The 27972-nt window shown below is 40.6% G+C and overlaps 1 protein-coding gene across 1 annotated transcript in view; it reads left to right on the top strand.

The window, feature by feature from the left end:
- Adam22 (ADAM metallopeptidase domain 22) overlaps positions 1-27972 on the top strand; it is a 221309-nt gene that overhangs the window by 161526 nt on the left and 31811 nt on the right. Inside the window, 11 exon segments of the mRNA XM_032907027.1 lie at positions 1335-1434; positions 3344-3415; positions 3628-3720; positions 5912-5992; positions 7842-7892; positions 8102-8165; positions 10633-10738; positions 19771-19881; positions 22565-22733; positions 23655-23769; positions 27445-27535. Coding sequence (XP_032762918.1) covers positions 1335-1434; positions 3344-3415; positions 3628-3720; positions 5912-5992; positions 7842-7892; positions 8102-8165; positions 10633-10738; positions 19771-19881; positions 22565-22733; positions 23655-23769; positions 27445-27535 — 1053 coding nt within the window.

The raw sequence follows: 27972 nt of genomic DNA, 5'->3' as shown, positions 1-27972 counted from the left end.
CATAAACAAATAAGTCCTTGAAGGTTGGGGAGAGAGACTTGATAACACATGTGTTCACTGTCATAGTGGCGCCTGTCATCCTGTCACTGGCAAGGTAAAGATAAGAGTGTCACTTTAAGTGGACTATGTAGTAAGCACTTCTTAAAACACAAAACAATAAATAAAATAAATAAAAGTTACTCAATATTATCTTGTTTTTCCTTTTAAATAAAAATTCGACATAAAACAGTTTATTTTTCGGTATAAAGATAAAATCGATGTTTTCTTTCTCCATTGGTCGTCACAGTTGGTTAAAAACAAGTTACTACATTATAATTAAATTTTTAATTTCCTTTTTTACTGCTGTTTTATGAGTTTTGGCTCTTGCCACATATGTAAACATTCATTTTTCAATACCCATTATTTCCAAACCAATTTTCAAAATTGAGATTATTAACTTCATGCTCTTCTATTTATTCTATTTAGAATTTAGTTAACTATTTTTTGTCGACATTTGAGTTATGCTCACATTCTTTTTATTTACATTATGACACTGTAAATGCTTGTGTGTATTTCTTTGTGCGATATAGCTATTTTTGTAAGAAAAAAAACACTGACATCAAGAATGACTTGATCCAAAGGGGTGTGTATATCTTGAGGATTCTTAATATATACTGACATTTTTTTCTCTTTCTTTTTCCCTCTGAGCCATTTATTACCTTTTTTTTTCTTCTGTTAGTATAAGTTTAAAACAACTTCAAAGTTTAGAAAAAGTCACAAGGTCAGTTGGAAAAAATCCCGTTGGTTCCCTGAATGCTATGCTGCTCGTTTGGTGCTCCTGTTTGGGAACATTTCCTGTGGCAGGAACCCTCACTCCATCCAGCCACAGTGGAGTGGGGAGAGCCATCCTTCTCCACATCCAAGACTGACCCATGCACCAGCAAAGTCATTTACAGCCAAAGCTGCAGAGTGCAGCATCTCACTGGGCGTTACTTATTTACTTACCTCAGCCTGAAACATTCCCTTATGTTTTCTTTGACTTTCATGGCCTGACACATATTATAAATTATAGGCCATGTAGTATGAATTATAAACTTTGTAGAACTCTCTGATGTCTGAGTTGCAGCCAGCTGCCAAGTATTCATTCTTTAGGAAATAAAAGTCTCTTGTCTTTGGTTTAAGTGATAGGTGCCATGCAAATAAATGAGCAATGAACAGCTACTATGTGTTGCTAAATGTTTAGACACATGATGGTGGATGCATGTATAATCTTAGCGCTGTGAACCTGTGAGACTAGGAGGTAAACAAGGGAGGCTAACACTGCACCGAGGCACTCACTGTATGCTCTCCTACAGGTACTATCTCCCTAAAAAGTTCACTCAGTGCAATATTGAGGAATATCATGACTTCCTGAATAGCGGTGGAGGGGCCTGCCTGTTTAACAAGCCTTCCAAGGTAATAAGGTGATCGAGACTTTATGAATCATTACACTGTCGCCAACACCAATTTCCATCTGTTTGATCTACAAGAGAACTTTTCTATTTGACCGGATGGGCTACCTGTCTGTAATTCAAGTCTAGCTTTATTCTGGGAAGGTTGGGTTTATTCTGATGGTGTGACTAGCTGGTGGACGTTACCTGGAATTTTGTTTTGTGTTCTTTCATCGTTTCTAGCTACAAAAGTGCGCGAATATATTTTTGTTCTGTAACGTGAAAACTTTGGTTAACTTTTAAATTAATACTACACAGCTAAGTAACAGTAATTACAGTTCACTAATGTTACCATGGGACAAACTATGTTTAAAAGACAGAAAAATGATGACAGTTAAAAAGTAAAATAGGCTTAGGAATCTCCTTGTGATTAGGTCAAAAACCTCTTCAATTCCAAGAGCTAATTGTTATTGCTGTTCTCGGCAAAGCAGTGTTCACAGACATAGGCCTGTTTCACATTGAACAGGTTAGTAGGCACAATAATTTTGTGATCACTTTCTAATCTAAAAGTGACTGTGTTCACGAAGCACCTTCAGACCCTGGGAGCCTCATGCCTGTAATTTTAGCAGTCGGGAAGCTAAGAAACAAAGCTCGCCTTGTGTTCAAAACCAGCTTGAGCCAGAGCTACTGAGGCTATACTAAGACCTTGTCTTAAAATAAAAAAGGAAAAGGAGAAGTGCAGTCTGAAAATGCTACCCTGACCCCATTTCTTTGCATGCTAACAAAAGCTAATTAAAGTGAAACAAAACAAAACCCTAAGGACCGGAAAGATGGCTCAGCAGTTAAGAACATGTGCAGCCTCCCTGTGATCCGTGTGGTGTGGCGCACAGTTTCCTGTAACTGCAGCGCAAAGGGATTTAATATTTCTGGCCCCTGCAGGTACCCGCACTCTCATGCATCAAGCGCGCAGGCGCAGGCACACACGCAGTGGGAGGGGCTTAAAATTAAATCCTAAGAGGGGGAATTAGAACAGCCCTCCTTAGTGTAGACATAAAAATATTTTTAAAGGTTTTTTTTTTTTTTTTTTTTTTTTTTTTTTTTTAATTTTACGAGTTTTGCCTGCATATGTGTATGGGAGCTGCAGGCACGCCTTTCGTCTCAGGACTCAAACAAGTTCCAGACTGTCAGAGCTCAGGAACAGACGATCGTGAGCCGGCATTCAGGTGCTGGGAATGGGACCTGGTCCTCTACAGGAGCAGCGGGTGCTGTTAACCACGGAAAAAGTAACCAGGGGATCTGCGCAGGTGGTTAGATTTGATCCCCAGTGGCAGTTCTACACCGCTGATGAATTAGACGGTCGGCTTCTATCACTGACGGGTGTTTAAGAGTCAAGTCTCTGCTATAAAGTCGGTTTCATCATCTCGTGCTTTCCTTCATTGTGCTGTGTTGCATTTTATCACTGGCTGTTGAATCCAGCACCCACCACACACACACACACACACACACACACACACACACACACACACACACACACACACACACACACACACACAGGCAGACCAAGCATGAGCTGTACTGTTAAGCACTTCCTTACCCAGTGCTGAGTGACAGTGTAGTCTAGGATTCCTCACTCCACATTCCCCACTTTCTTACTGAAGTGGACTTTCCCTGTCAAGCTGGCTTTCGGCGATGGCTAGATCGTCTTTCGGTGGTGACGTTCGCTGTATCCTACTTGGTGCACATATAGTGTAAATATGCAGGACTAAACCTTCTAAAGTTCCAGGGTCTAAAGTGGTCCTTTGTACTCTGAGGTAAGTAAAAGTAGAGTGAGAGTGGACAGCGTATACACCAGGCGTGCTGCTGTGCCGTTAGCCCTGTGAGTTTTTGATGTTGATGTTTCTGTACCTCAGCCCTGTCTGGTTTCCCTCCCACAGCTTCTTGATCCTCCCGAGTGTGGCAACGGCTTCATTGAAACCGGAGAGGAGTGTGATTGTGGCACCCCTGCGGTAAGTCCCTGTCATTTTGAGGATCCTTTTTAGGCAGCTAGCTCCATGCTTTTGGCAATAGTACTGCGCATTACGTCTTTGAAATTTTATGGGATTTGTGGATGATGATGGTTATCGTGAGTTTGAACATGCGCTTTAAAAAGTTACCTTGGTACTTTTGGGAAAAAAATGACAACATTTTCTAATGTTTTACAACTGCTTATATTCCTTAGGAATGTGCCCTTGAAGGGGCAGAGTGTTGTAAGAAATGCACCTTGACCCAGGACTCTCAATGCAGTGACGGCCTCTGTTGTAAAAAGTGCAAGGTAAATAATTTGCCAATTAACGGCTAAAGGTTGAAAGGCAGGCTTGTGCTTAAACTGGTAAGGCTATGCATGTATAACCCAACAGCCCTATCTAACACATAGCAAATGTCTGAATTTCCAGCGGCCACAAGATCCCCCTGAAGTCTTCTGTGGCTGTGGTTAATATTCCCATTTAATAGTAATTTACCCAATGTCTTAAAACCAGTACGTGAGCTACGGCCTGAACTGCTACTTCTCAGAGACCAGCTTCTCATCCTGGCTCGCTGGTGTGCAGACCTTAAAGAGAACCAGGCGTTAACTACTCTTAGAGTGGAAGATGTTCAATGTCATCTTCTTTTCTTGTTGACCGGTTTGATACATCCTCAGGGAACTTAGGGAACAAGAGGGATCGTTTAGATAAGATAATACTAAATTGGCAAACAGATGAGAATGCATCTTTATTTCCTATCCCATTTCCTCTTTAGACTTACCTCCAAATATTTAAACATTTACGTCTAGATTAAAAGTTACTTAGGGCTTACCTCCCCTCGTACATTACCTGATAATGATGCTCTGTGACTCGCGAGCTTTAGGAACCGTCTATCTCTATGTGTTTATGGAGCAGAGCCTCACGCTTGAACAGTAATTAGCATAGATTCTCAGTTCGTATTTGTTGAGTGGATAAAATGAACATGTGTGGTCCTTTCAAAGGTTGTTTGCTGATTGGATAGCTTCAGTGAGTTAAAGGCGGATGGCATAGAAAGCTCTCATGGTAACTCTCCTCGTTGGGCTAAGCACCTTTGGCTCATGACATCTTTTTTTTTTTTTTTTTTTGATTCTTTTTTTCCGGAGCTGGGGACCGAACCCAGGGCCTTGTGCTTCCTAGGCAAGCGCTCTACCACTGAGCTAAATCCCCAACCCCGGCTCATGACATCTTAAATCTGGATCTCCCTGCTGACACCAACATTCTAGTCTGGATAAGAATAAAGCATTCTGTCTGCAGTCAGGTTGTACCTTGTGCTTTGTAGGAGGTTAGCAACATCCTTGGGTTTTACCCATTAGATTCTAGAGGTGCTGCCCTAGTTATGACAACCAACATGTCTCTAGATGTGAAATATCCCATTTGGGGCACAGTCACCCCCGATGGATACCTCTGTTTTAGATAAGGCTCACCAGTACACTTTGGAATAGGCTCTGTCATGCTGATTTTAACCGTTGAGCTGCTCTGATCTAAGGTTGCTAAGGAACCTGCAGAGACTGGCTCAGAGAGGTCTTGCTGTGCTGCTGCCGACCCCCAGCCCTGCTAGCAGTGGTCCCTGTTGTTTCCAACCCATTGCTCCGTCTCAAGCAACCTTTGAAGAGGTGTCTGAAAGCATTGTCAGCAGACGCTTTCATTGTGACTCAGGTGCCTGGAGGGCTCTGAGGAGGAAGTCAGGGAGCAGGATGCTGTGCACGTTTCTATGAGTGGAGGACAAACGCATAGATGGACCTAGTTCCCGGGTGTCATCATTTTGGAGAGGGAAGAGGAGAGGGGTGAAATGGGAGGCAGCTTCTGATAGCTTGACGTGCCCCTGTTCTGCTCTGTCTAATGAGTTAAATTGCAGTGTGTAAATCCAGTGAGACTCAAGATTGATCCCACAGCATCATACCTGTAAGAAGTATTTGTAGTAAGCAATTCCACAAGACCCCTCCAGAGGCACAAATAATAGAAAATTCAGAAAGAGTAGAAGACCAAGGTTTAAATATATGTAGAGATGAGGCAAGGGGTGAGAAGGAAAACTCAGGGGGAAGAACAGCTTTGCTGGAAAGTAACAGCGATGTGGTCCAAAGCTTACCTTTGCAGTTTCCAGCAGGTGGAGCAAGCAGCAGGAACGAAAGCTATTAGATAAAAGCGTAAACCAGGAAGCCCACACCCAAATCCAAGGCCTACTTGGGAAGAGTTCCTAGAGCTTGGGATAACTCGCCCTTGAACCTCCGTGCTGTTTTAGCAGGATGTTGTGACATTTATGTGTGGTGACCACTGGAAGTTACGTCACCTACAAGAAACTATCTCTTGCAGTCCTTAAAATAGCAGTTGGTTCAGTAACTGTGTTTCGTACAGGACGTCATCTTAAAGTAGTTTCAGTTTGCATTTTTCTTTTAATATGGTACTATGAGAGGATTTTTTTTTAATGTTTTCACAGTTTTGCACATAGAGTGTTGTTCTTTTCAGTTTCAGCCTCTGGGGACCGTGTGCCGGGAGGCAGTGAATGACTGTGACATCCGTGAGATATGTTCAGGAAATTCAAGCCAGGTAACCTACAAAAATTACTCTGTGCATGATGATTAAAGGAAACCAGGGATGTCTTTGGTGTGTTACAAAAGAAATATGAATGGGCAAGATGTCATTTGTCCCTGTCACATCGCACTTCCCCCTCTACCTCCCTTAATCTCTTATGTATAGGTATGGGGTAGGGAATCGAACCAAGGTCTTATGCATGCCAGGCAAATGTTCTACCATTCAGGTACACATTCAGCTCTTGGGTCCCATCATGGTTGGCTAGCATCTTTTTCTGTTGTCATCTTTGCAAAATCTCTCCTGATGTCACGTGAAACAGTGGCAACATAACCACACACCTGGCTGTGTTTTGGCTGAACAAATAAACCTGGGAAGAAGGGACAGGTGGGCTACTCATCACAATGGGCATCTTCTTCTTCCCCAGTGACCAGATAACACAAGGCTAGTAGAGAAATTTATGTTTTCTGTAGGGAGCTGGTTTTATTTAACAAAACTGTAGAAACCTAAATTCATGTATGACAGGGCAAGAACTGCCAACATTCTTCTTTGCTTCCAGAGAAGAAGGATTAAGAAGTGATATGTCTATAATGGTAAAAATGACTGATCTAAAGGATACAAAGAGATCTTTATGTAAGAGTATTCCCCCCTTTTACAGTATAATTAGCAGAGTTTTCTAAGCTCCCATGGCATTATTAATGACAGTAATTACCACTAAGCCTCCTAGGCATAAGGGTACTACATCGATGTGATTATAGATAAGCAGGAATTATTAAATGACCTCAAACCCAAACTCCATGGTTAACAGAGGTGCAGTGTTGCATTAGGCTGAACCTTGATAGAGATTATTATAGGGGATTGTCTTGTTCCCTTCTTTTAATATGTTACATCCATTATAAATGGTGTCTATGAAATTACACATTAATGATGAAAAAAAGTTTCTGTGACAGAAATAAACAGGATGCGAAGTCTCTCGTTACCTTTTACTTGTACCTTAAACATCAAGACTGTAGAAAAGGCTAGATGATGGTTTTAGAGAAGAAATAATTGGTTGGTTTCTCCAGCACATCTTTCCCCTGTCATTTTATACTGGCCATCTTCCCCAAGTATAATATATAATTATATAATAATTAATTATAGACTGCCTAACCTGTGTTTTTCTCTCACTGGAGTAATAAACCATATCCAGCCGGTTGTGTGCTCACCAGAGTACTTTATAATTTTTAAGCCACTTGAAGGAAAGGCGATGTGATGAAGTATAATATTCTTTCCCAAAGTTACTAACAGCAGAGGCTCCGGTCTTTCTCCCTGCCCCCTTCAGAATCCTCACCATTTCTGTCTTTTAAAAAATATTTTTGTTTTTATTTTGAAAGTTTGCTTACAAATTAACAAATTAGTGGACTTTCAGATGTATTTCATTTTGGTCGCTCTCCTCTCCATCTTCCTGCCTTTGCTTTCTCTGCTGCATCCTGCACTCCCAGGATTTTAAGTGAAAGGCTATGCTGCTCCTTGTCGCAAAAGGCAGGAAAGTGTACTTATGGCTTCTCCGGATGGGACCTGTCTTTTGTCTTGAGTCCCACTTCCTTCTCTAAAGACTAGTGAGTCTGAATGAAGCATCTGCTAATGCATATGTTATCTACCAAGCTATTCTAGCAAGTTCTTTTCTCTTGTCTCTGGTAGATGTCATAGTTCTCAAAGGGTGCTCATTCAGTATATTTCTTCTTGCCTCCTTTTAATCATCTGCCTTTATGTCTAGTTTATTGGTGTATTATCATCCATGATTATATAAAATGAGAACGTTAACAGGATTGGATTAGCCTGATGTTTGGTCTGAGTTTGGGTGATAGTTTGCTCTTTTTTTTCCTAGTGTGCCCCCAATGTGCATAAAATGGATGGATATTCGTGTGATGGTACTCAAGTAAGCCACTCATTTTTACCTAAAATTCCCATTAATTTTAGTTCCAGCATGAAAGAAACACTAAAATTACATTTCAGTAAGATCAGTTTGAATGGGTCACAATCAATTCAGATGACAACACTCACGTGATGTGTTCCCCAACTGTATGTCCTTTTCCCATTTTATAGTAATGTTGTTACCACTGATGAGTGTTCATTTTCTCGTTTTAGGGAATCTGCTTTGGAGGAAGATGTAAAACCAGAGATAGACAATGCAAATACATCTGGGGGCAAAGTAAGTTGCCACGTGACTTGATCATTTTTCCACACGGCATTGGCACACTTTTATAAGGATATATGAGCTAGAAGTAAATTGTTGACCATTTCATAACTGGGAGCTTCTCAAAACCACTGCAAGATTGAGTAAGAACACTTTTCTAGGAATTAGAGAGAGGCACCTTTTTTGAAAAGTCGTGGCCCCACAGTTTCTGGCTGGTTGGCAGTGCCTATGAATAAGGCAGTAGGTGTCTTTGCTGCTGGGCAGGCAAACCTGCCTGATGCACAGCTTGGAGAGCAGTCTTGATTTCAGCTCCTCAGCTGAGTGCCCTTGGGCAGAAGATCCCATCTGGCCTTGTACAGCCATATGGGATGGACATGGTCTCTAGGTAGGGTATCCTTGTCTTAGGCCTAAGCATGTTAAGTAGAGTTCCTTTTATCAACTATCAACTTCAAGCTCCGACTGGCTTTCACAGTTATAGGTGACCTTCTACTGAAGTAGCTCACTTGTGAAGAACAGAAATGTTAACGTTATTGTTCTCAAAATCGGTCAGAGCTTCAAAGGAGAATATTGCCATTTTTATCTAAATATTAGTGTTTACATTTACAAAATCTAAATTTGTATTTAAAGTTTGTGTTAAATATTTTTTCCCAGAATTAATAGCCAATATTTTTGGAAGATATTTTTGTTCTAAACCCTTTAAAATGTTTGTGTTTTGTTTTGTTTCTTTTTCTTTATGTTTTGTTTTGTTTTTTGGTGCAGGTAGAGTGTTAATCTGTAGCCCAGCCATATACCTTGGCCGGTCAGACCTTGAGTCTGTAAGCTTGTCTCAATTGCCCAAGTGCTAGGCTCACAGCCACATGCTACCAGGCCTGCACATTTGAAGTTTTTAAAAAGACAGTTTGTAGTAGGAGAAGCTGTAAAATGAATCACAGTCCTTAGATGTCATAGTACTCGTAATCCTTTTGGGAAACAAACATTGTTCTCTGAGTCTCTTGAGAAGCATTGAGCTAAGGAGAAAATTTAGCCAGGCAGCTTTGTACTCTAAATAAAGGGACACTATTTTTATTTCTTCTGCTTGAGAAAAACAGGTGAGGGACTAGCAATGCACTTAGCTACCATTTAATACATGCAAGTTGAGTATCTTTTATCGAAAATGCCTGGTACCAGAAACGGGAAGATTGTGGAACACTTGTACATAGATAATGAGGTGCAATCAAGCATGCAGTTCATTTTATGTAATGTTTTTAGTATCCTTAATGCACCTGCATTTTTACTGAGACATTTTGCCTCATATTAGGACATGCACATTTCTTTTTAGAAAGTATTTATTCAGCATGAGTGTGTGAGTGTGTGATATGTATGTGTGGTATGGTGTATGAGCCTGTGTGTAGAAGGGGACATATCAGGAATCTTCCTCCATCACTCTCCACCGTATTCTCTTGAGACAGGGTCTCTCACTGAGCCAGGAGCTCAGCTGGCATCTAGCAAGCCCCAGCGATTCTCCTCGCCCTACCCCATGACTCAGGGGTTGCAGGCACATGCATGCGCATTCTTGGCTTTGTTCATGAATTGAACCCAAGTCCTCATGCTTGCATAGTACATTACTCACTGTGCCATATCGTCATGATATTTTCTTCTTGTGGTATCTTATCTTGTGGTATCTTGAAAAGTCTTGAAACATGAAGCATTTCAGATTTTTGGATTAGCAATACTTAACTTGTATCACCAATCGGCATTTGATTCGTTTACAAAAGTCTTTGTTATTGTTTTTTTGCTTTTTTTCAAATAGGAGTTCTTGTAGCCTAGGCTGGCCTTGATTCTCCTGTGGGAGAGGATGGTCTTGAACCCCTAAGGCTCCTGCCTTCATCTCCCAATTCCTGAACTGATAGGCTTATTCTGGCTGGTGGGAAAATCATTTTGTTCTAGCAGGTGTCTCTGATATGCTGGCTTCAGAAGACAAAAATCAGCGAAGATGCTGGAATATCTTAAGTTCCACTTACCTTCAAGGAGTTGGCATGAACTCAATATCATCTCAAAGCACAATAAAATATTTTTATAGCAGTTAAGAATTAGTAAATGAGGTAAAAACTATACCGTTCTTTCTTGAATCCAATTATACTGCATAGTATTTGAATAATTTTGCCCATTTTATTTAATAATGTTTCTGATTGAGAAGTTATGCATCAGGTGCTGTGATTAAAATAAATACTCAAGGTTAGTATCATTCCCTACATAGTGCCAGATCCTGGGGAGTATTCTCTCAGTCTAATGTCTATCCTCCCTCACAAGGCTACATGTACTTGGATTTCTTAATCCAAATAGGTTCCACGGAAGATGTACCCATGCCTTCTGTGATATGGCACACCTTTTGGGATGGTAAAATTCCTGTTTTTGTCATTGCTAACACTATAGTGAGCATGGCTTCATATGGCAGCATCCCATGTTACCTCCATTACTCAAGTACAGTTCTTTTCTTCTTCAGAGGTGACAGCATCTGACAGGTACTGCTATGAGAAACTGAACATTGAGGGGACTGAGAAGGGCAATTGCGGGAAAGACAAAGACACGTGGACACAGTGCAACAAACGGTGAGTGCTCACGGAACCCAGAGGTCATGTGTCATTCACTTTGCAAGCATACAGTCCACGTGAGATGTTCCTGTTTGCAGTGCTCAATAAAGCACAGTCTCCGGTCTAGTCTCCTCTCCCTTCCCCAGAGCTCCAGCATCACACAGGACTCCAGTTCTCAACGTGGACCTGGACCTCTTTCTTAGGGTCCTTGTACAAGAATAACCAGAAGGTTCTGCTATAGTTGCTACACTCTCTCACCTAGACAGAACCTTCCAGCACCTTAAGACTGAGGAAGATTGAAGCCACATAATCAATGCTGCTGAGTGAATTAGCTAGCTCTGACCTTTCTAAACTACCTTTTGTCTTCGCTAAATGTCTCAATGTTTCACTGTCCTGTGTAGGTAAGAATAATTAATTCCATCTTTCCTCTGTATGTTGTCCAAACATAGATCATAGTTGTTTTCCCCTTTGCTCCCTGCCAATTATTGTGATGTCCTCCTGTGTCTGTGCTGTCATTTGTAGAGCCAAGCCCTCCAACTCTAAGCACTACAAAATCCCTTGAGCTCTCTCTACTGGAATTCTTTTGCCAAGCATACTATTACCAGAATAGTCCTCTAAGCCCTTTTGAATACGTTAGGGTCTTTGCTCAAATTTCAATATCTCTGTGTAGCTAATTAATAGAGTAGTCATCATGTAGTGAATCTACACTGTGTGCTGAGTACACTCACCATCTCATGTTGGTGAGTCTGTCATGGCATCAGGAAAGTCTTTCATTTCAGACATGAAGAAACCAAAGCGAGATCAGTGCCAGGGCCCAAGTGCATGTCTTACCCCTCTAGCATCCACCTTCCCTGGGCATCAAGCCTGCACAGGACCAAGCTCCTCCTCTCCCACTGATGCCAGTTAAAGCAGCCCTCTGCTACATATGTAGTGGGAGCCACAGACCAGCCCATGAATACTCTTTGGTTAGTGCCTAGTCCCTGGGAGCTCTGAGGCGTCCAGTTAGTTGATACTGCTGTTCATTTTTTCTTCCTTCCTTCCTTCCTTTCTTTCTTTCTTTCTTTTTTTCTTTCTTTTCTTTCTTTCTTTCTTTCTTTCTTTCTTTCTTTCTTTCTTTCTTTCTTCTTTCTTTTCTTCCATTTTTAATAAATTGGGTATTTCTTGTTTACATTTCAACTGTTGTTCTTTCTATGGGATTGCAATCCCCTTCAGCTCCTTCAGTCCTCCCTCTAACTCTTCCACTGGGGTCCCCAGGCTCAGTCCAATAGTTGGCTGTGAGTAACTGCGTCTGTCTTAGGTGCTGGCAGAGCCTCTCAGAGGACACCTGTACCAGGCTCCTGTCTGCAAGCACATCTTGGTTGATATCAGCAATAGTGTAAGAGTTTGGTGTCTGCAGATGGAATGGATCCTAAGGTGGGCAGTCTCTGGGTGGCCTTTCTTACTTTAGTCTCTACTCTATTTTTTGTTCTTGCATTTTCTTTAGACAGGAACAATTTTGGGTTAAGAATTTTGAGATGGTTGGTGGCCCCATCCCCCAACTGGGGACAATGTCTATCTACTGGAGGTGGTTACTTCAGGTTCTATCTTCCCACTATTGGGCATTTCAGCTAATGTCATCCCCACTGGGTCATGGGAGCCTCTTGAATCCCTGGTGTTTGGGACTTTCAAGTGGTTCCCCCTTCCTCCCCTCCCACTACTATATATTTCTATTCATTCTCCTGGCCCTCTGGACTCCTTTTATGTCTCCCTCCCTACCTGATCCTGCCCCCCCTTTTCACTCCCCTTCCTTTCTCCCACCCATGTCACTCCCTCTGTTTCCTGTGATTATTTTGTTTCCCCTATAAGTGGTATTGAAGCATCCACGCTTTGGCCTTCCTTCTTGTTACGTTTCATATGGTTTGTGAGTTGTCCTATGCGTATTCTGAGCTTTGGGGCTGATATCCACGTATCATTCAGTACATACTACATACGTCCTTTTCTCTGTCTGGGTTACCTCACTCACGATGATATTTTCTAGTTCCATCCATTTACCTGCAAAATTTGTCAAGTCTTTGTTTTTAATAGCTGAGTAGTACTCCATTGTACCACATTTTCTGTATTCTTCCATTGAGGGACATCTGGGTTACTTCTGCTTTCTGGCTATTATAAACAAGGCTATGAATATAGTGGAGCCCATGTCCTTGTGATATATTGGAGCATCTTTGGGGTATATGCCCAGGAGTAGCATACCTGGGTCTTCAGGTAGAACTATTTCCAATTTTCTGAGGAACTGTCACATTGATTTCCAAAGTGGTTGTACCAGTTTGCAATGCAACCAGAAAAGGAGGAGAAATCTTTTCTGTACATCCTCGACAGCATCTTCTGAGTTTTTGATCTCAGCCATTCTGGTTGGTGTAAGATGGGTCATTTTGATTTGCATTTCCCTGATGACTATGAATGTTGAGCATTTCTTTAGATGCTTCTTAGCCATTCGAGATTCCTCAGTTGAGAATTGTTTGTTTAGCTTTGTATCCCATTTTTCATTTGGGGGTTATTTGGTTTTCTGGAAGTTTTTTATTTCTTCCCTGACCAAGTTATCATTGAGTAGACCGTTGTTCAGCTTCCAAGAGTATGTGGGCTCTCTGTTGTATTTGTTGATATCGAGGACCAGCCTTAGTCTGTGGTGGTCTGATGGAATACAAGGGATTAATTCAACTCTTTGTATCTGTTAAGGCTTGTTTTATGTCCAATTATATGGTCAGTTTTAGAGAAGGTACCATGAGGTGCTGAGAAGAAGGTATATTCTTTTTTCAGGGTGAAATGTTCTGTAGATATCTATTAAATCCTTTTGGTTTATAACTTCTGTTTGTTTGACTGTGTTTCTTTTTAATTTTTATTCATGGGTGAGAGTAGGATGGAAAGTTTCAATGTGTGTTTTAAGCTTTAATAATCTTTCCTTTACAAATATGGTTGCCCTTGCATTTGAGACACAGATGTTCAGAATTGACATTTCATTTTGGTGGATTTTTTCTTTGATGAGGATTAAGTGTCCTCCATCTCCTTTGATTATTTTGGTTGAAAGTCTATTTTATTGGATATTCTACTGGTCACTTCAGCTTGCTTCTAGGGACCATTTGCTTCAAATATTTTTTTTCCAGAATAAATTTTTTTCCAGCCTTTTACTCTGAGGTAGTATCTATCTTTGTCACTGAGAGGTGTTTCCTGTATACAGCAAAATGATGGGTTCTGTTTACTTATCCAGTCTCTTAACCTGACTCCCTGGAGGTGGGTCATAACCAGGCTCACAGGTGAGATCCCTCACCCCAATAGCTGGCCTAACTGGGACCCCCATGGAGCCCAGCATACATGAGACTGATATGCCCTGCAGGCGATACATCTTCCTTCAGGTCTACAACTCCATCCCAGGAAGGTTGGCCACTCCAGCCACATACACATCACTGCCCCTGCACATCCTAAGACAGCCTGACTCCCAGGAGGTTCATAACCAGGTTCACAGAAGGCCTGATCTAACACAGCTCAAAGAATTCCAGATGATGCCTACAAGGAGGGACATGCTTCAGGCGGAGACAGCAAGACCAGTTAACACCAGGGATATCCATATGCCAATAGGCAAGTGTAAAAACATATTTAACAAGAAAAAATGCTACTTGGTAACATCAGAACCCATTTCTTCCATGACAGGAAGCCCTGTATACCATAACACACCCAAAAAGCAAGATTCTGACCTAAAATCTTATCTCATGATTATGATAGAGGAATTTAAGGAGGACATGAGTAATTCCTTTAAAGAAATATGAGAGAGAGGAAACGGACAATTTTCTAGACAAATACCATGTACCAAAGATAAATTAGGATCAGATAAACCATCTAAACAGTCCCATAACCCCTAAAGAAATAAAAGCAGTCATTAAAAGTTTGCCAGCCAAAAAAGGCCAGGACCAGATCAGTTTAGTTCAGAATTCTATCAGATCTTCAAAGAAGACCTAAAACCAATACTCTTCAAACTATTCTACAAAATAAAAACAGAAGGAACACTATCCAATTTGTTCTTTGAGGACACAATTATGCTTATATCTAAACCACACAAAGACATGACAAATAGCACTTCAGACAAATTTCCCTCATGAATATCAAAGGAAAAATATTCAATAAAATCCTTGCAAACTGAATCCAAAAACACATCAAAATGATCATTCAGCAGGATCAAGTAGGCTTCATCCCAGGGATTCAGGGATGGTTTAATATATGGAAATTTACCAACGTAATCCACTATATAAACAAACTCAAAGGAAAAAAAACCTACATGATCATCTCATTAGATGCTGAGAAAACATTTGACAAAGTTCCCTGATAAAAAGTTCCATGATCTGACAAAGTTCATGATAAAAGTCTTGAAAAGATCAGGAATTTGAGGCCCATACCTAAATGCACTAAAAGTAATATACAGCAAACCAGTAGCCAACATCAAACTAAATGGAGAGAAACTTGAAGCAATCCCACTAAAGTCAGGGACTAGACAAGGCTACCCATTCTCTCCTACTTATTCAATATAGTACTCAAAGTCCTAGCCAGAGCAAGCAGACAACAAAAGGAGGTCAAAGGGATACAAATTGGAAGGGAAGAAAGCAAAATATCACTATTTGCAGATGATATGATAGTATACTTAAGTGACCCCAAAAGTTCCACTAGAGACTACTTAACCTGATAAACAACTTCAGCAAAGTGTTGAGGTATAAAATTAACTCAAACAAATCAGTAGCCTTCCTCTACTCAAAGGATAAACAGGCTGAGAAAGAATTTAAGGAAATGACACCCTTCACAGTAGTCCAAAATAATATAAAATAACTTGGTGTGACTTTAATCAAGCAAGTTAAAGATCTTTATGACAAGAACTTCAAGTCTCAGAAGAAACAAATTGAGGACGATCTCAGAACATGGAAAGATCTTCTATGCTCATGGATTGGCAGGATTAACATAGTAAAGATAGCCATTTTTCCAAAAGCAATCTACAGAATCAATGTAATACCCATCAAAATTCCTACTCAATTCTTTATAGAGATAGAAAGAACAATTTGCAAATTCATTCAGAATAACAAAAAACCCAGCATAGCTAAAACTATACTCAACAATAAAAGAACTTCTGGGGGAATAAGCATCCCTGACTTCAAGCAGTATTACAGAGCAATAGTCGTAAAAACTGTATGATATTGGTACAGAGACAGGCAGCTAGATCAGTGGAACAGAATTGAAGACCCAGAAATAAACCCACACACCCATGGTCACTTGATCTTTGACAAAGGAGCTAAAACCATCCAATGGAATAAAGATAGCATTTCAACAAATGGTGCTGGTTCAACTGGAGGTCAGCATGTAGAAGAATGCAGATCGATCCATTCTTATCACCCTGTACAAAGCTTAAGTCCAAGTGGATCAAGCACCTGCACATAAAACCAGATATACTCAAACTAATGGAAGGGAAGAACACATGGGCACTGGGGAAAATTTCCTGAACAAAACACCAATGATTTATGTTCTAAGATCAACAATTGACAAATTAGACCTCATAAAATTGAATAGCTTCTGTAAGGCTAAATACACTGTCAGTAGGACAAACATCAGTCAATAGATTGGGAAAATATCTTTACCAATCCTATATCTGATAGATGGCTAATATCTAATATATTCAAAGAACCCATGAAGTTAGACTCCAGAGAGCCAAATAACCCTATTAAAAATGGGCTACAGAGCTAAATAGTGAATTCTCAACTGAAGAATACCAAATGGCTGAGAAGCACCTAAAGAAATATTGAACATCCTTAGTCATCAGGGAAATGCGAACCAAAACAACCCTGAGATTCCACCTCATACCAGTCATAATGGCTAAGATAAAAAACTCAGGTAACATCAGATATTGGCAAGGAGGTAGAAAAACAGGAAGACTTCTCCATTGTTTGTGGGATTCCAAACTGGTACAACTACTCTGGAAGTCAGTCTGGAGGTTCCTCAGAAAATTGGACATAGTACTACCTCAGCACCCAGCTATACCACTCCTGGGCATACACCCAAAAGATGCTCTAACGTACAACAAAAGCACATGCTCCACTATGTTCAGAGCAGCCTCATTTATAATAGCCAGAAGCTGGAAATGACCCACATGTCCCTCAACAGAGGAATGGATGGACCAGAAACTGTGGTAAATTTAAACAGTGGAGTACTACTCAGCTATTAAAAACAATTACTACATGAATTCATATACAAATGGATGGAACTAGAAAATATCATCCCAAGTGAGGTAACCCAGCCACAAAAGAACACATCTAGTATGAACTCACTGATAAGTGAATATTCGCCCAAAAGTTTGAAATACCCAAGAAGCAATTAACAGACCACATGAAGCTCAAGAAGAAGGAAGACCAAAATCTGGATGCTTCATTCCTTCTTAGAAGGGAGAACAAAATACTAATGGGAGCAAATACAGGGAGAAAGAGTGGAGCTGGGACTGAAGGAAAGGCCATCCAGAGACTGCCCCATCTGGGCAACCATCCCATATGCAGCCACCAAACCCAGTCACTATTGCTGATGTCAGGAAGTGCTTGCTGAAAGGACCCTGATATGGATGTCTCCTGAGGCTCTGCCAGAGCCTTACTGATACAGATGAGGATGCTTGCAGCTAACCATCAGACTGAGTTTGAGGACTCCAATGGAGCAAAGAGAGAAAGGCCTGAAGGAGCTGAAGGGATTTGCAACCCCATAGGAAGAACAATGTCAATCAACCAGATCCACCTGCCGGAGATCCCAGGGAGTAAACCACCAACCAATGAGTACTCATGGCTCCAGCCACATATGTAGCAGAGGATGACATTGTCTGGCATCAATAGGAGAAGCCATTGGTCCTGTGAAGGCTCCTTACCCCAGTGTAGGGGAATGTCAGGGTGTTGAGGTGGGAGTGGGTATGTGGCAGCGGGAGCATCTTCATAGAAGCAGGGAGATGGGGGAGGGAGGTTGAAAGAGGATGGATAGGGGATAACATTTGAAATATAAATACATAAATTATCCAATAAAAAATAGAGGAAAAATACAAGAGAACGCAGGTAAATAAGTAGAAGCCCTTAAAGAGGAAACACATATGTTCCTTAAAGAAATATAGGAAAGCACAATCAAACAGGTGAAGAAATTGAAGAAAACCATCCAGTATCTAAAATGGAAATAGAAACAATAAAGAAATCACAAATGGAAGCAGCCCTAGAGACGGAAAGCCAGATGTAGAAGATACCATAGGAAACATTGACACAACAGTCAAAAAACATACGAAGGGCAAAATGCTCCTCACCCAAAACATCCAGGAAATACAGGACACAATGAGAAGACCAAACCTGAGGATAATAGGCATAGATGTTAAGGGGGGATTCCCAAATCAAAGGGTTAGAAAACATGTTTCTACAAAATCATAGGAGAGAACTTCCCCAACCTAAAGAAAGAAGTGGCCATAAATGTACAAGAAGCCTACAGAACACCAAATAGAATGGACCAGAAAAGAAAATCCTCTTGCCACATAATAATCAAAATGGTAAATACATGGAACAAAGAAAGACTAATAAAAGCGGGTAAAGGAAAAAGGCCAAGTAACATGTAAAGAAAGACCTATCAAAATTGCAGAAGACTTCTCAACAGATACTCTAAAAGCAAGAAGATCTTAGACAGATGTCATAAGACCCTAAGAGAACACACATGCCACCCAGGGCTACTATACCCAGCAAAGCCTTACTATTCTTAATACCTGCAGTATATTGCCCTGTGTTAATGTACTTGTTGGAACGACTCATTCCTTAGATGTAGTCCTTACCTCTCTACCAACACTAGTGAGAAATTCATCCATTCTTCAAGGCCCATTTGAATTTAAAAAAAAAAAAACTTGCTCTATCAATTGTTTTCTGATTGGCTCTCCCAGTTCCCCTCTGAACTCCTACAGACATAATTCTTGTACTATTCTTATGGCCCATATCCTCAGTCCATTATTTTGTTCATGCTTATGTATGTGCTGTGTCTTCTTACACAGTGGAATTCCTGTGAGGATAAACATCAGGTTCTACTTTTGTCATAGATTTTAAATTACAAACAATAGAGTGCATAAACAAAATTAGAAAGGATTTAAATGTTTTTTCTATATTTTTATTATAAAGTATGAATATATTTAGAATATAATTCTATATTTGAATATGTTTCTATGTTTCAAATACTTTTAGAGAATACATTTTATATATTAGTGATAAATATCGATCCCCATTTTTCTATGCTATCAGTCATATAAATTCTGTTATTTCCCTATGTGATTTTGCTGCTATGTTTATCAATTAGTGGTGTTTTTTTGACTGTTTATTTGTTTTATTTTGTTTTTTGAGACAGAGTTTCTCTGTGTATAGTCTTGGCTGTCCTGGAACTTGCTCTGTAGACCAAACTGGCCTTGAACTCACAGAGATCCGCCTGCTTCTGCCTGCTGAGATTAAAGTGTGCACTATCACTGCCCAGCTTAGTGTTTATAAGGTTTAAATATGTTGTTACCACGATTGATGACTAAAATGTGTTTGTTAAAATAATATATAATACAATATTCTTGATACAGCAATTTGCCTGTTAATTCCTGGGCATGTATGATTTGTTTGGAAGGGTAGTGAGGCTTTGCGGCTAGGACTCTCCATGAGCAGCGGGTCACCTCCTCCTTGGTTTTGGGAGGCAGGATGCAGAGGTAGCTGTAGTACAGAAGAATACTCAGACGGTCTACTCACTTACCCAACACTAAACAAGTTTATCATAGCAAGCAATGTATGTTACCAATCATTCTGATAAAAAGTTCTATTTGGTGGATAACTTTTCTCAACCAAACACTTGAACTGACAGTCAATGAAACATAATCTAGGGAGCTATTAGGATTTTGGATCGCCATTTGGAGTTTTAGAGAACTTAATTTTGAGACCTGGAATCCACCCATGCATGTTGGCTTAACAAGAGAGAAGACATTTTTCATTTTGTTTTGGGGAAGCATTAGCATGCAGGGATGTGGTTTCCTTTATGCACAAAATTGGCAACATCCCAAGGCTACTCGAGCTCGATGGATGAAATCAATCCACATTGGTTGTGCAGCAAGGAAGGACATTAAATTGCAGGTAATTATCCAACCATTCAGTGATCGCATTGGTCACACTACTTCCCGGGAATACAGCTACTCCCACTGCCTTTCCCACTGTAGTCTGAACTTAAGTCTACTTCATAAATGTAATTGTATAGCTCACAACTGAAAAATGCATTCAAGGATCCAATAACGTGGTTACTCAAATTATGTTTTTTCAGAAAACACAGGGTTTGGCTTGCATTTTCTCCTCAGGATGTGCTCTGTGGTTTCCTTCTGAATGTTAAAAATATTGGCAGGAAAGCTCAAAGATGGAGTAGAGGCAGCAACCGTTCACGTCTGGCATGTGTACAAATGGCTATGGGGCTCACACTTAGGGAACGCCTTTGAAAAAGTTAAATTTTTACCCCAGTAAGAGGGAATGCTGACACACCTTGTGATGGCTTGGAAGCCTCAGGAATTGGTAGCATAGTGTACTGTTCAAGGAGGGATTAGATGAGTTTCCCAGAGGGTTTTTACATAAAGAAGTTATCTGGAAGTTTGAAAAATAAAAAAGGAGCCTATTGCAAGGGGCTGGCCCACACTCTCCTTGGAGATTGAGGCCTCGTCTCCACAGAGAATTAGACAGAATGTTCCTAAATTGAAGGGTTCATAACCAGAGTCATATGGAAGTGGTTCAGCCTCAGAGAACGCTCACTGAGGATACCGTGGAAGTTTCAGTCCTCTGCCTGGTTATTGCTGACTGACATACAAAGCAAATCTCTAACATGGAAAACCAGAGTGAACAGAAAACCCCAAGAGACTTTTTATCACAAAGTGAAAAAATAACGTTCTACTCTAATTAATCAGATCATGGAAGAAAAAGATTCTGTTGGAAGTGAGCATTAGTGGTTGGAATTATCTCCCCAGAAGTAGGGCAATAACAAGGTAAAGAAACTGAACACTGAGAAAGAACTCCACAATGAAAATAGAAATAAAAAAGAACAGAAAAACAGAAGGAAATTGTCCATGACTGGTGTCAGAGACAGAGGTAAAATTCATTGTGGAAGCACTGTAGGACAGAGAACAGCGTCATCAAGTTTCCACGGAAGAAGTAGTGTCTTATCACCAGGAGTCTAGGGAATCAGAAGATACTAGAAAAATTATTTGTAAACAATAGTTATCTCTCAGACTCAGACCAGGGCTCTTTGACCATACCTCTAATCCCAGCACTTAGAGGCCGAGACGTGAGGATGATGATTTCCAGATAAGACTGGACTCCCTAAGAAGGTCTCGCCTCAAGAAACAAACAAACAAGAAGAACAGATATACCTTGAGAGTATAAACTAACATTTTAGCATTCAAATGTCTCCAAAATGTACTAATCTGTACCTGTTTTCAAAAGAATTAATGGAACAGCTGCATCCCATAAAAATGAAGGTTAAATGAAGGAAAAGAAAGGCAAAGTATAGAAGAGGCAGAGTCCTTCACCGAGAGAGCACCCTAAAGAAGCTCATAGTGAAACCTACCCAGGGTTTACAGTTCTATGCCAGGTACAAGGCAAAACCAGAACACGTAGGAAGGTCCTATTTACACATAAGGACCTGAGTTCAGTCCCTAGTACCCTTGGCTCCCATGTAAAAAATGGAAGAGTTCATATCTCTACCCACAGCGCTGCTAAGGCCAGACAGAAGTGAGACTTGCTGGACAGTTGATCTAGCTGAATCAGTGAGTTCCATGACTGGTGTGGTCATCTCTTCTCAAAACAGAAGGTGAAGAACAATTAAGAAATGCACTCAGTGTTGACTCCTGCCACCTACACATGTACACATACATACATATATAGACATGCATGTGCATAAACACATGTATAGAAACATAGACACAGAATACCAGCTCATGTGCCTTGCTGCACACTACCAATGATTTTATTAAAAATTTTATGGAAAATTTTGTACTAGTGTTGGCAAGGTATCATATGAAAATATTAGTTATGTATATACGCTTTCAATCTTTGTTACTTCTTTTATTCTATAGGAGACCATTTGTTCATGCTCTACTGAGCAGTGAATACAGTGGTTGAGTCATTAGCAAATAGAATTTGTATGTATACAACTCTTGGGAGCAGTATAAATCAAATCCAATTCTGACCCTTCTTTGAAATACATTTGAAATTCTGAAGCCTACTTGGTGACACCAATTGGACTTTCACATAATATCTAAGGAAAAATAATAAGACTAGTTCTGTTCTGTCCTTACTGTAATCGTTTTGTTAAATTTCTAAATATTATAATTATCCCTTAGAAGAAGTAGATCAAAAGTTTCTATTTCTTCCTACACCTAAAGATACTTCTGGGTGTGATGATGTCTGCGTTTGATATTTGCATATGGCAGATGGGGGCCAGAGCAACAAAAGTTCAAGCCAGCTTGGTTTATATTAAGAATTTGAGGGGTTGGGGATTTAGCTCAGTAGTAGAGCGCTTGCCTAGGAAGCGCAAGGCCCTGGGTTCGGTCCCCAGCTCCGAAAAAAAGAAAAAAGAAAAAAGAAAAAAAAAAGAATTTGAAGCTAGTCTGGGCTACTTGAAATCCTATCTCAAGGAAAGAACAAGAATTTAAGCATCCTTTGGCTACTGTTTTTTATCAAATGGTAAACAAGAAGTCCAGAGAAGCGACATTGCCTACTTTTGATGAGTGTGGATTAATGGAGTCCCATTTTCTTTCTGCACACAATTTGTTTTTAGCGGGGGGCATGTGAAGCTTGAAGAAGATGTGGATCTTGGCTATGTGGAAGACGGGACGCCCTGCGGCCCTCAGATGATGTGCTTGGAACACAGGTGTCTTCCCATGGCTTCCTTCAACTTCAGCACTTGCTTAAGCAATAAAGCAGGCACTGTGTGCTCAGGAAACGGAGTAAGTGTCAGAACCTCCTCACCGGAGAAAACCATGTCTTCTATATTACAGAAGTAGATACAGTCCTGTCACATTTCCTTAATTATAGACAATGTGACGACCCATGTTTCTGGTTGGCATGTGAGTACTCACTTGATCAAAGCTACTTGAATATTTTTGTTGTATAATTGAGAAAGTCTGGGAATAAGAAAACTAGTAATTTTCCTATTCAAATTCTTCTCTCTTCTTTTCTTATGCTAATAGAATGCCATACAGTATAATGATAGGTTTCCTGCATGTGATTTAGGAGATGGATTTTAGCAAACTACGATTCTCTTTTTAATGGAGACTGAAGAAGGAAGAGTGAGCCACTCTTTATTTAAATGTATAGTTAAAGGTAGCATTTAACTACTTAGGTCATCTGGGGACAGACAGATCAGCACTGACCATAAATACTTGTAGCCATACCAGAGATGATGGTTTAATACCTAGAAAGAACAAAATCATCAGGGGAAGTGCTTGCTCATGGATGATCAGAAAGAGTGGCATTTTAGACATTTTAATTCTGTCGTCTTGGAATTGGGTATTGGGTAGCACAGGTCTTATTTAAATTATGGGTCACAACTTGTCTTCTTTGAATGAGCCCTCCACAAATATATCCAGCCTTCTCATTCTCACGAGGAATCCCTTCCTAGCAGCTGTTTTGATTTCTTTTCTGTTAGCAAGTTCTATGATGTTGTTTTTGCCGGCATTACAGAATCTTTGACTGAGCTGGTTGTATTATCCAATTAAGGCAGAGGACCTTGGTTTGGAACTTGAAGTACAAATCCAGTATCGGTCTCAGTCTCATCAGGTCCTATGCATACTAATTAGAAGTCATTGTGCATTTGCTTCTCTGCAGCAGAGAACTGACATATCTGCTCACTCTCCTTTGGATTTCAGGTTTGTAGCAATGAGCTCAAGTGTGTGTGCAACAGGCACTGGACAGGTGCCGACTGTGGCACCCACTTTCCTCACAATGATGATGCTAAGACTGGCATCACCCTGTCTGGCAACGGTAGGTATCAACTTGCTATTGTGTTCTCCTCATATACAACTGGAGAGCGACTTACTCCATGGACCCTTGTATTTGAGATTTTTTTTTTAAATCACAACTCAAAAATGAATGGTATCTACATAATGAAGGTGGTCTACCTTGTGAAACCAACCATATTGGTTAATTTGTAAAGATTTGTCATACTGAGTATAATTTAGATAATTTACTGACTTGTTGTAAAAATATAAAAATAAAAAAAGTATTGATGTCTTTTACCTCACTTGGTCCAGCACCATGGTACCCCAAGAAATCTGCTAGATATCTTGGCAGAAACACATCCCAACTCCGCAGCAGCCCAGAACAGTCCTTTTCCTACACTCAAACCGTCACATAAAAGAACACACAACACAATAATCTTAGATCCAATTATAAGATATAATTGCCCACTTAAACATACAAAGCCTGGTACCATCCATCCCTTAGGAACATTAATAACAACCTGTAAATACACAGAGCAGAATCTTAACATCACCTGCCATGGCTTCTCACCCTCTACTCTCTCCTGTCTCTTCCTTTCTGTCCTAGTTCCTCCTCTTCCTTCAAACTTCTCTCCCACCCATCCTTCCGTCTCCTCCAGTGACAGGCCTCCTTCTATCCTGTATCTGCCCCTCTCCTGTACTTTACAAATTCAGTGGGGAGGTTCTGGTGAAGTCACCTGATTCCTGAGTACTGACTAGGCAGCTGTCCTTGGGGCAGTGGAATTAGCATCAAAAACCACAACACTGACTTTGTCTTATTCTATTCCACTTCAAAAAACGTTCAAGCATTACAATTATGTGAGGCTATGAACAGATCCTAGCATTTTAAATTTACCCTTTGACAGTTTTACACATGTAAACAGTACAGTCTGGTCATACCTGTCCTTCCCACCCCTTCTTACCCTGCTTTCACTTCCAGCAGCCCCTTCTTCCTAGCGTGTTCTCATTCCTCTTCCATGCCCTTTTTTGCTAACATTTCTTTTAAGTGTAAGTCCAGTGTCTGCCCTGTTGGCATTCTGTTCAGGAAGCTGTCTCTAGTGTGAATGCCTTCATGCCTATTCCCTACTTTCTCCTCTATCAGTTCCAATGTGTCCAGGTTTATGTTGAGGTCCTTGATCCACCTGGACTAGAATTTTGTGCAGGGTGATAGCTATGGATCTATTTGATACTGGTGGTGGTGTTGGTGGTGGTGGGGTGTGTGTATGTGTGTGTTTCTTTGAGTGATTTGTTCATTTCCTCTTCAAAGTCTTGTTGCAGCAGGATACCTGGGTTGGGCTATATTACTCTGGCTCTTTTGATTATGTTCTTAAGTTGTCCTTTAACAATCTGGTTGTCGCTGGTGTTGGCTGGCTGTGAAAATGACACCAGCAAGACTACGCAGGAACACAGGGAGAGCTCTGCAGGCTGTGCCTCAGGCTGACCAGACTGGCTGTGTGGTAGCTCCTAATCTCTTTGTGAAACTGATCTCGGAAGAAATGTCTGTGCAGGATTATTTCCCTGCTTTGTCCTAAAGTCTCCTCAGCCCTTTCTTCTGTAGGATAACAGCTGGTTGAGGTGTGTTTTTTGTATGCAGTAGAATGGTGGATCCTGCTTTCACATTCACTTTATTAGCCTCTGTCTTTTCATTATTGGGAAATCCAGTTTGTTGATATTGAGAGATATTAATGGTCAGTGATTGTAAATTTCTACTATTTTTGTGGTGGTGGTGCTAGTGCAGGTTGTGTGTGTGCGCGCGTGTGCATGTGCGTGTGCGTGTGTGTGTTTCCCTTCAGATTTTGCTGGGGTGAGGTTATTGACTATATTTTCATAGGTGTAGTTAATCTCCTGAGGTTGATATTTTTCTAATACTTTCTGTAGATCTGGACTTGTGGGTAGATAGTGTTTAAATTTGTCTTTGTCCTGAAATGTCTCTTTTTCTCCATGGTAATTGAAAGTCTGGGCTGGAATCCATAGTCCCTTAGAGTCTGCAATGCATCCTTCAGCTTTTAGAATCTCCATCCAAAAGTCTGGTGTAATTCTAATAGGTCTGCCTGTATATGTGACTTGGCTGTCCCCATTGCAGCTTTTAATATTTTTCTTTGTTATATATAGTTAGTGTTTTATTTTGTGGAATCAGGGGTATTTTCTGGTCTAAATTATTTGGTGTTCTGTAACGTTCCTATACCTTTATAGACACATGCTTCTTAGAGTTATGGCACTTTCCTTAAACAATTTTGTTTAAAATATTTTCTGATTTATTTTTTGAGATGGGTTTCTTATCCTTCTTCTATTTCTGTTTTTCTTAGGTTTTGGTCTTTTAATAGTGTCCCAGATTTCCTGGATATTTTGTTTCAGAAGCTCTTTAGATTTAACATTTCTTTGATTGATATATTTTTTAATTTCCCCATTGTATGTTTTACACTTGAGATTCTCTCTTCTATCTCTTTTAATCTGTTGGTGATGCTTGTGTCTGATTTCCTGTTTCCCATCTCCAGGATTCCCTCAGTTTGTGCTTTCTTTATTGTTTATATTTCCATTTTCGGGCCCTGAACAGTTCTGTTCATTTGCTTCACCTAATTAGTTTCTCTTGGCTTTCTTTTAGGGATTTGTTTCCTCTAATAGTTTGGATTTTGTTGGACTTTTTTAAAATTCATTTTATTCACTTTTACATGCCCATCACTGCCCGTCTCCCAACCCCCAACCTAGGTACAAGTCCCTCCTCCCATAACCTCCTCTTCTCCTCTGAGAGTCACCCCCTCCCAGGTGTCCCCCACCCTGGCACATCAAGACATGGCAGGGATAGGCACATTCTCTCCCCCTGAGGCCAGACAAGGCAGCAGTTAGGTAAACTTTTTGGAACTTAAAGGGATGTTTATTTTCTTTCCTTTTAAAGGACCTCTATCAGCTTCAGAAAATAGGTTTTGGGGTCATTTTCTTCTGTTATGATTGAGCTGAGTTGGAATGTCCAGGGCTCTGGTGGTGACATATTGCCCTGGCTGCACTTACTTGTCTTGTTACAGCAGCCTATGGGAATGTAGGTTAGGAATAATTATAGGCTTAGGTGTCAATTTCTGAGGTTATATTTGATACCTGAGGTTGAATGGATACCTTCCCCCTTGGCCTCTGTTTCCTCGCTGGTCCTCTGGCCTGAGTAGCCTGTGGTTCTGGTGACAGGAAAGTCCTCAGATGCAGGATATTGGCAACCTACATGACTTTCTGGGGTTTTGGGTGCTGTCATTGCTTCTGGGATTCTGGGGTTCTGGGAACTGGTATGTCCTCTGGGGTTCTGGGTACCCATGTGGCCTCTGAGGTTCTGGGTGTTGGCATGGCCTCCAGTGGAGCCAGAGATATGGAGCCAAGGGTGTGGGGCACCACTGGGTCAGCAGGGTGGGCTCTAAGGAGTGTGTGTTAGTGAGAAGAGGACAGAATATAATAGGTTGGGGGTGTGTCTAGTAGAGCAGGCCTCAGTAGCTTTTCAAAACACATTATTTAGAAGTAGCCATTGAAGTTTATTGATCCTTGTTTAAATCCAAGAACAGGAAGGGTGGACAGACATGCTAACTCTTGGTGTAAAAAAGCTAAAACCTTTTTACAAAACAGATGATGTTTATAGACCTAGAGAAGAAAATTACTGGAAGAATGACATATCACTGCTTTTCCTTCTCGTCTTCCCTTCTAGGTGTTGCTGGCACTAATGTCATAATAGGAATAATTGCTGGCACCATTTTAGTGCTGGCCCTCATATTAGGAATAACAGCCTGGGGTTATAAGTAAGTCAAATGTTTTAGTATTATTACTGTCAAAATGTACCTTAAATTTTTATTAAGAGCTGGAGAGGTGGCTCAGTAAAAGTACCAAGGACCAAGTGCTCTTGGAGAGGGCTCAATTTCAATTCCTAGTACCAATGTTGAGTGGCTCATAAACATATTTATCTCCACTTCCAGGGTATCTGACACCATCAGCTAGCCTTCTTATGTATCTGTACTCAAATGCGCATGCATACACACAAACACACACACACACACACACACACACACACACGAGAGAGAGAGACAGACAGAGAGACAGAGACAGAGAGACAGAGAGACAGAGACAGAGAGATGGAAAGAGACAGAGATAGGAAGGAAGGAAGATAGAGATTTAGAAGTGTTTACAGTGCAATTATAAAATAGTTTTTTATGCCATTACCTTTGTATTTGCACTGAAA

Source organism: Rattus rattus, chromosome 6 (assembly GCF_011064425.1).
Source record: "Rattus rattus isolate New Zealand chromosome 6, Rrattus_CSIRO_v1, whole genome shotgun sequence".
Classification (NCBI taxonomy): domain Eukaryota; kingdom Metazoa; phylum Chordata; class Mammalia; order Rodentia; family Muridae; genus Rattus; species Rattus rattus.
The sequence above is the reverse complement of the archived record's forward strand: the minus strand, read 5'-3'. Positions and strand labels throughout refer to the sequence as shown.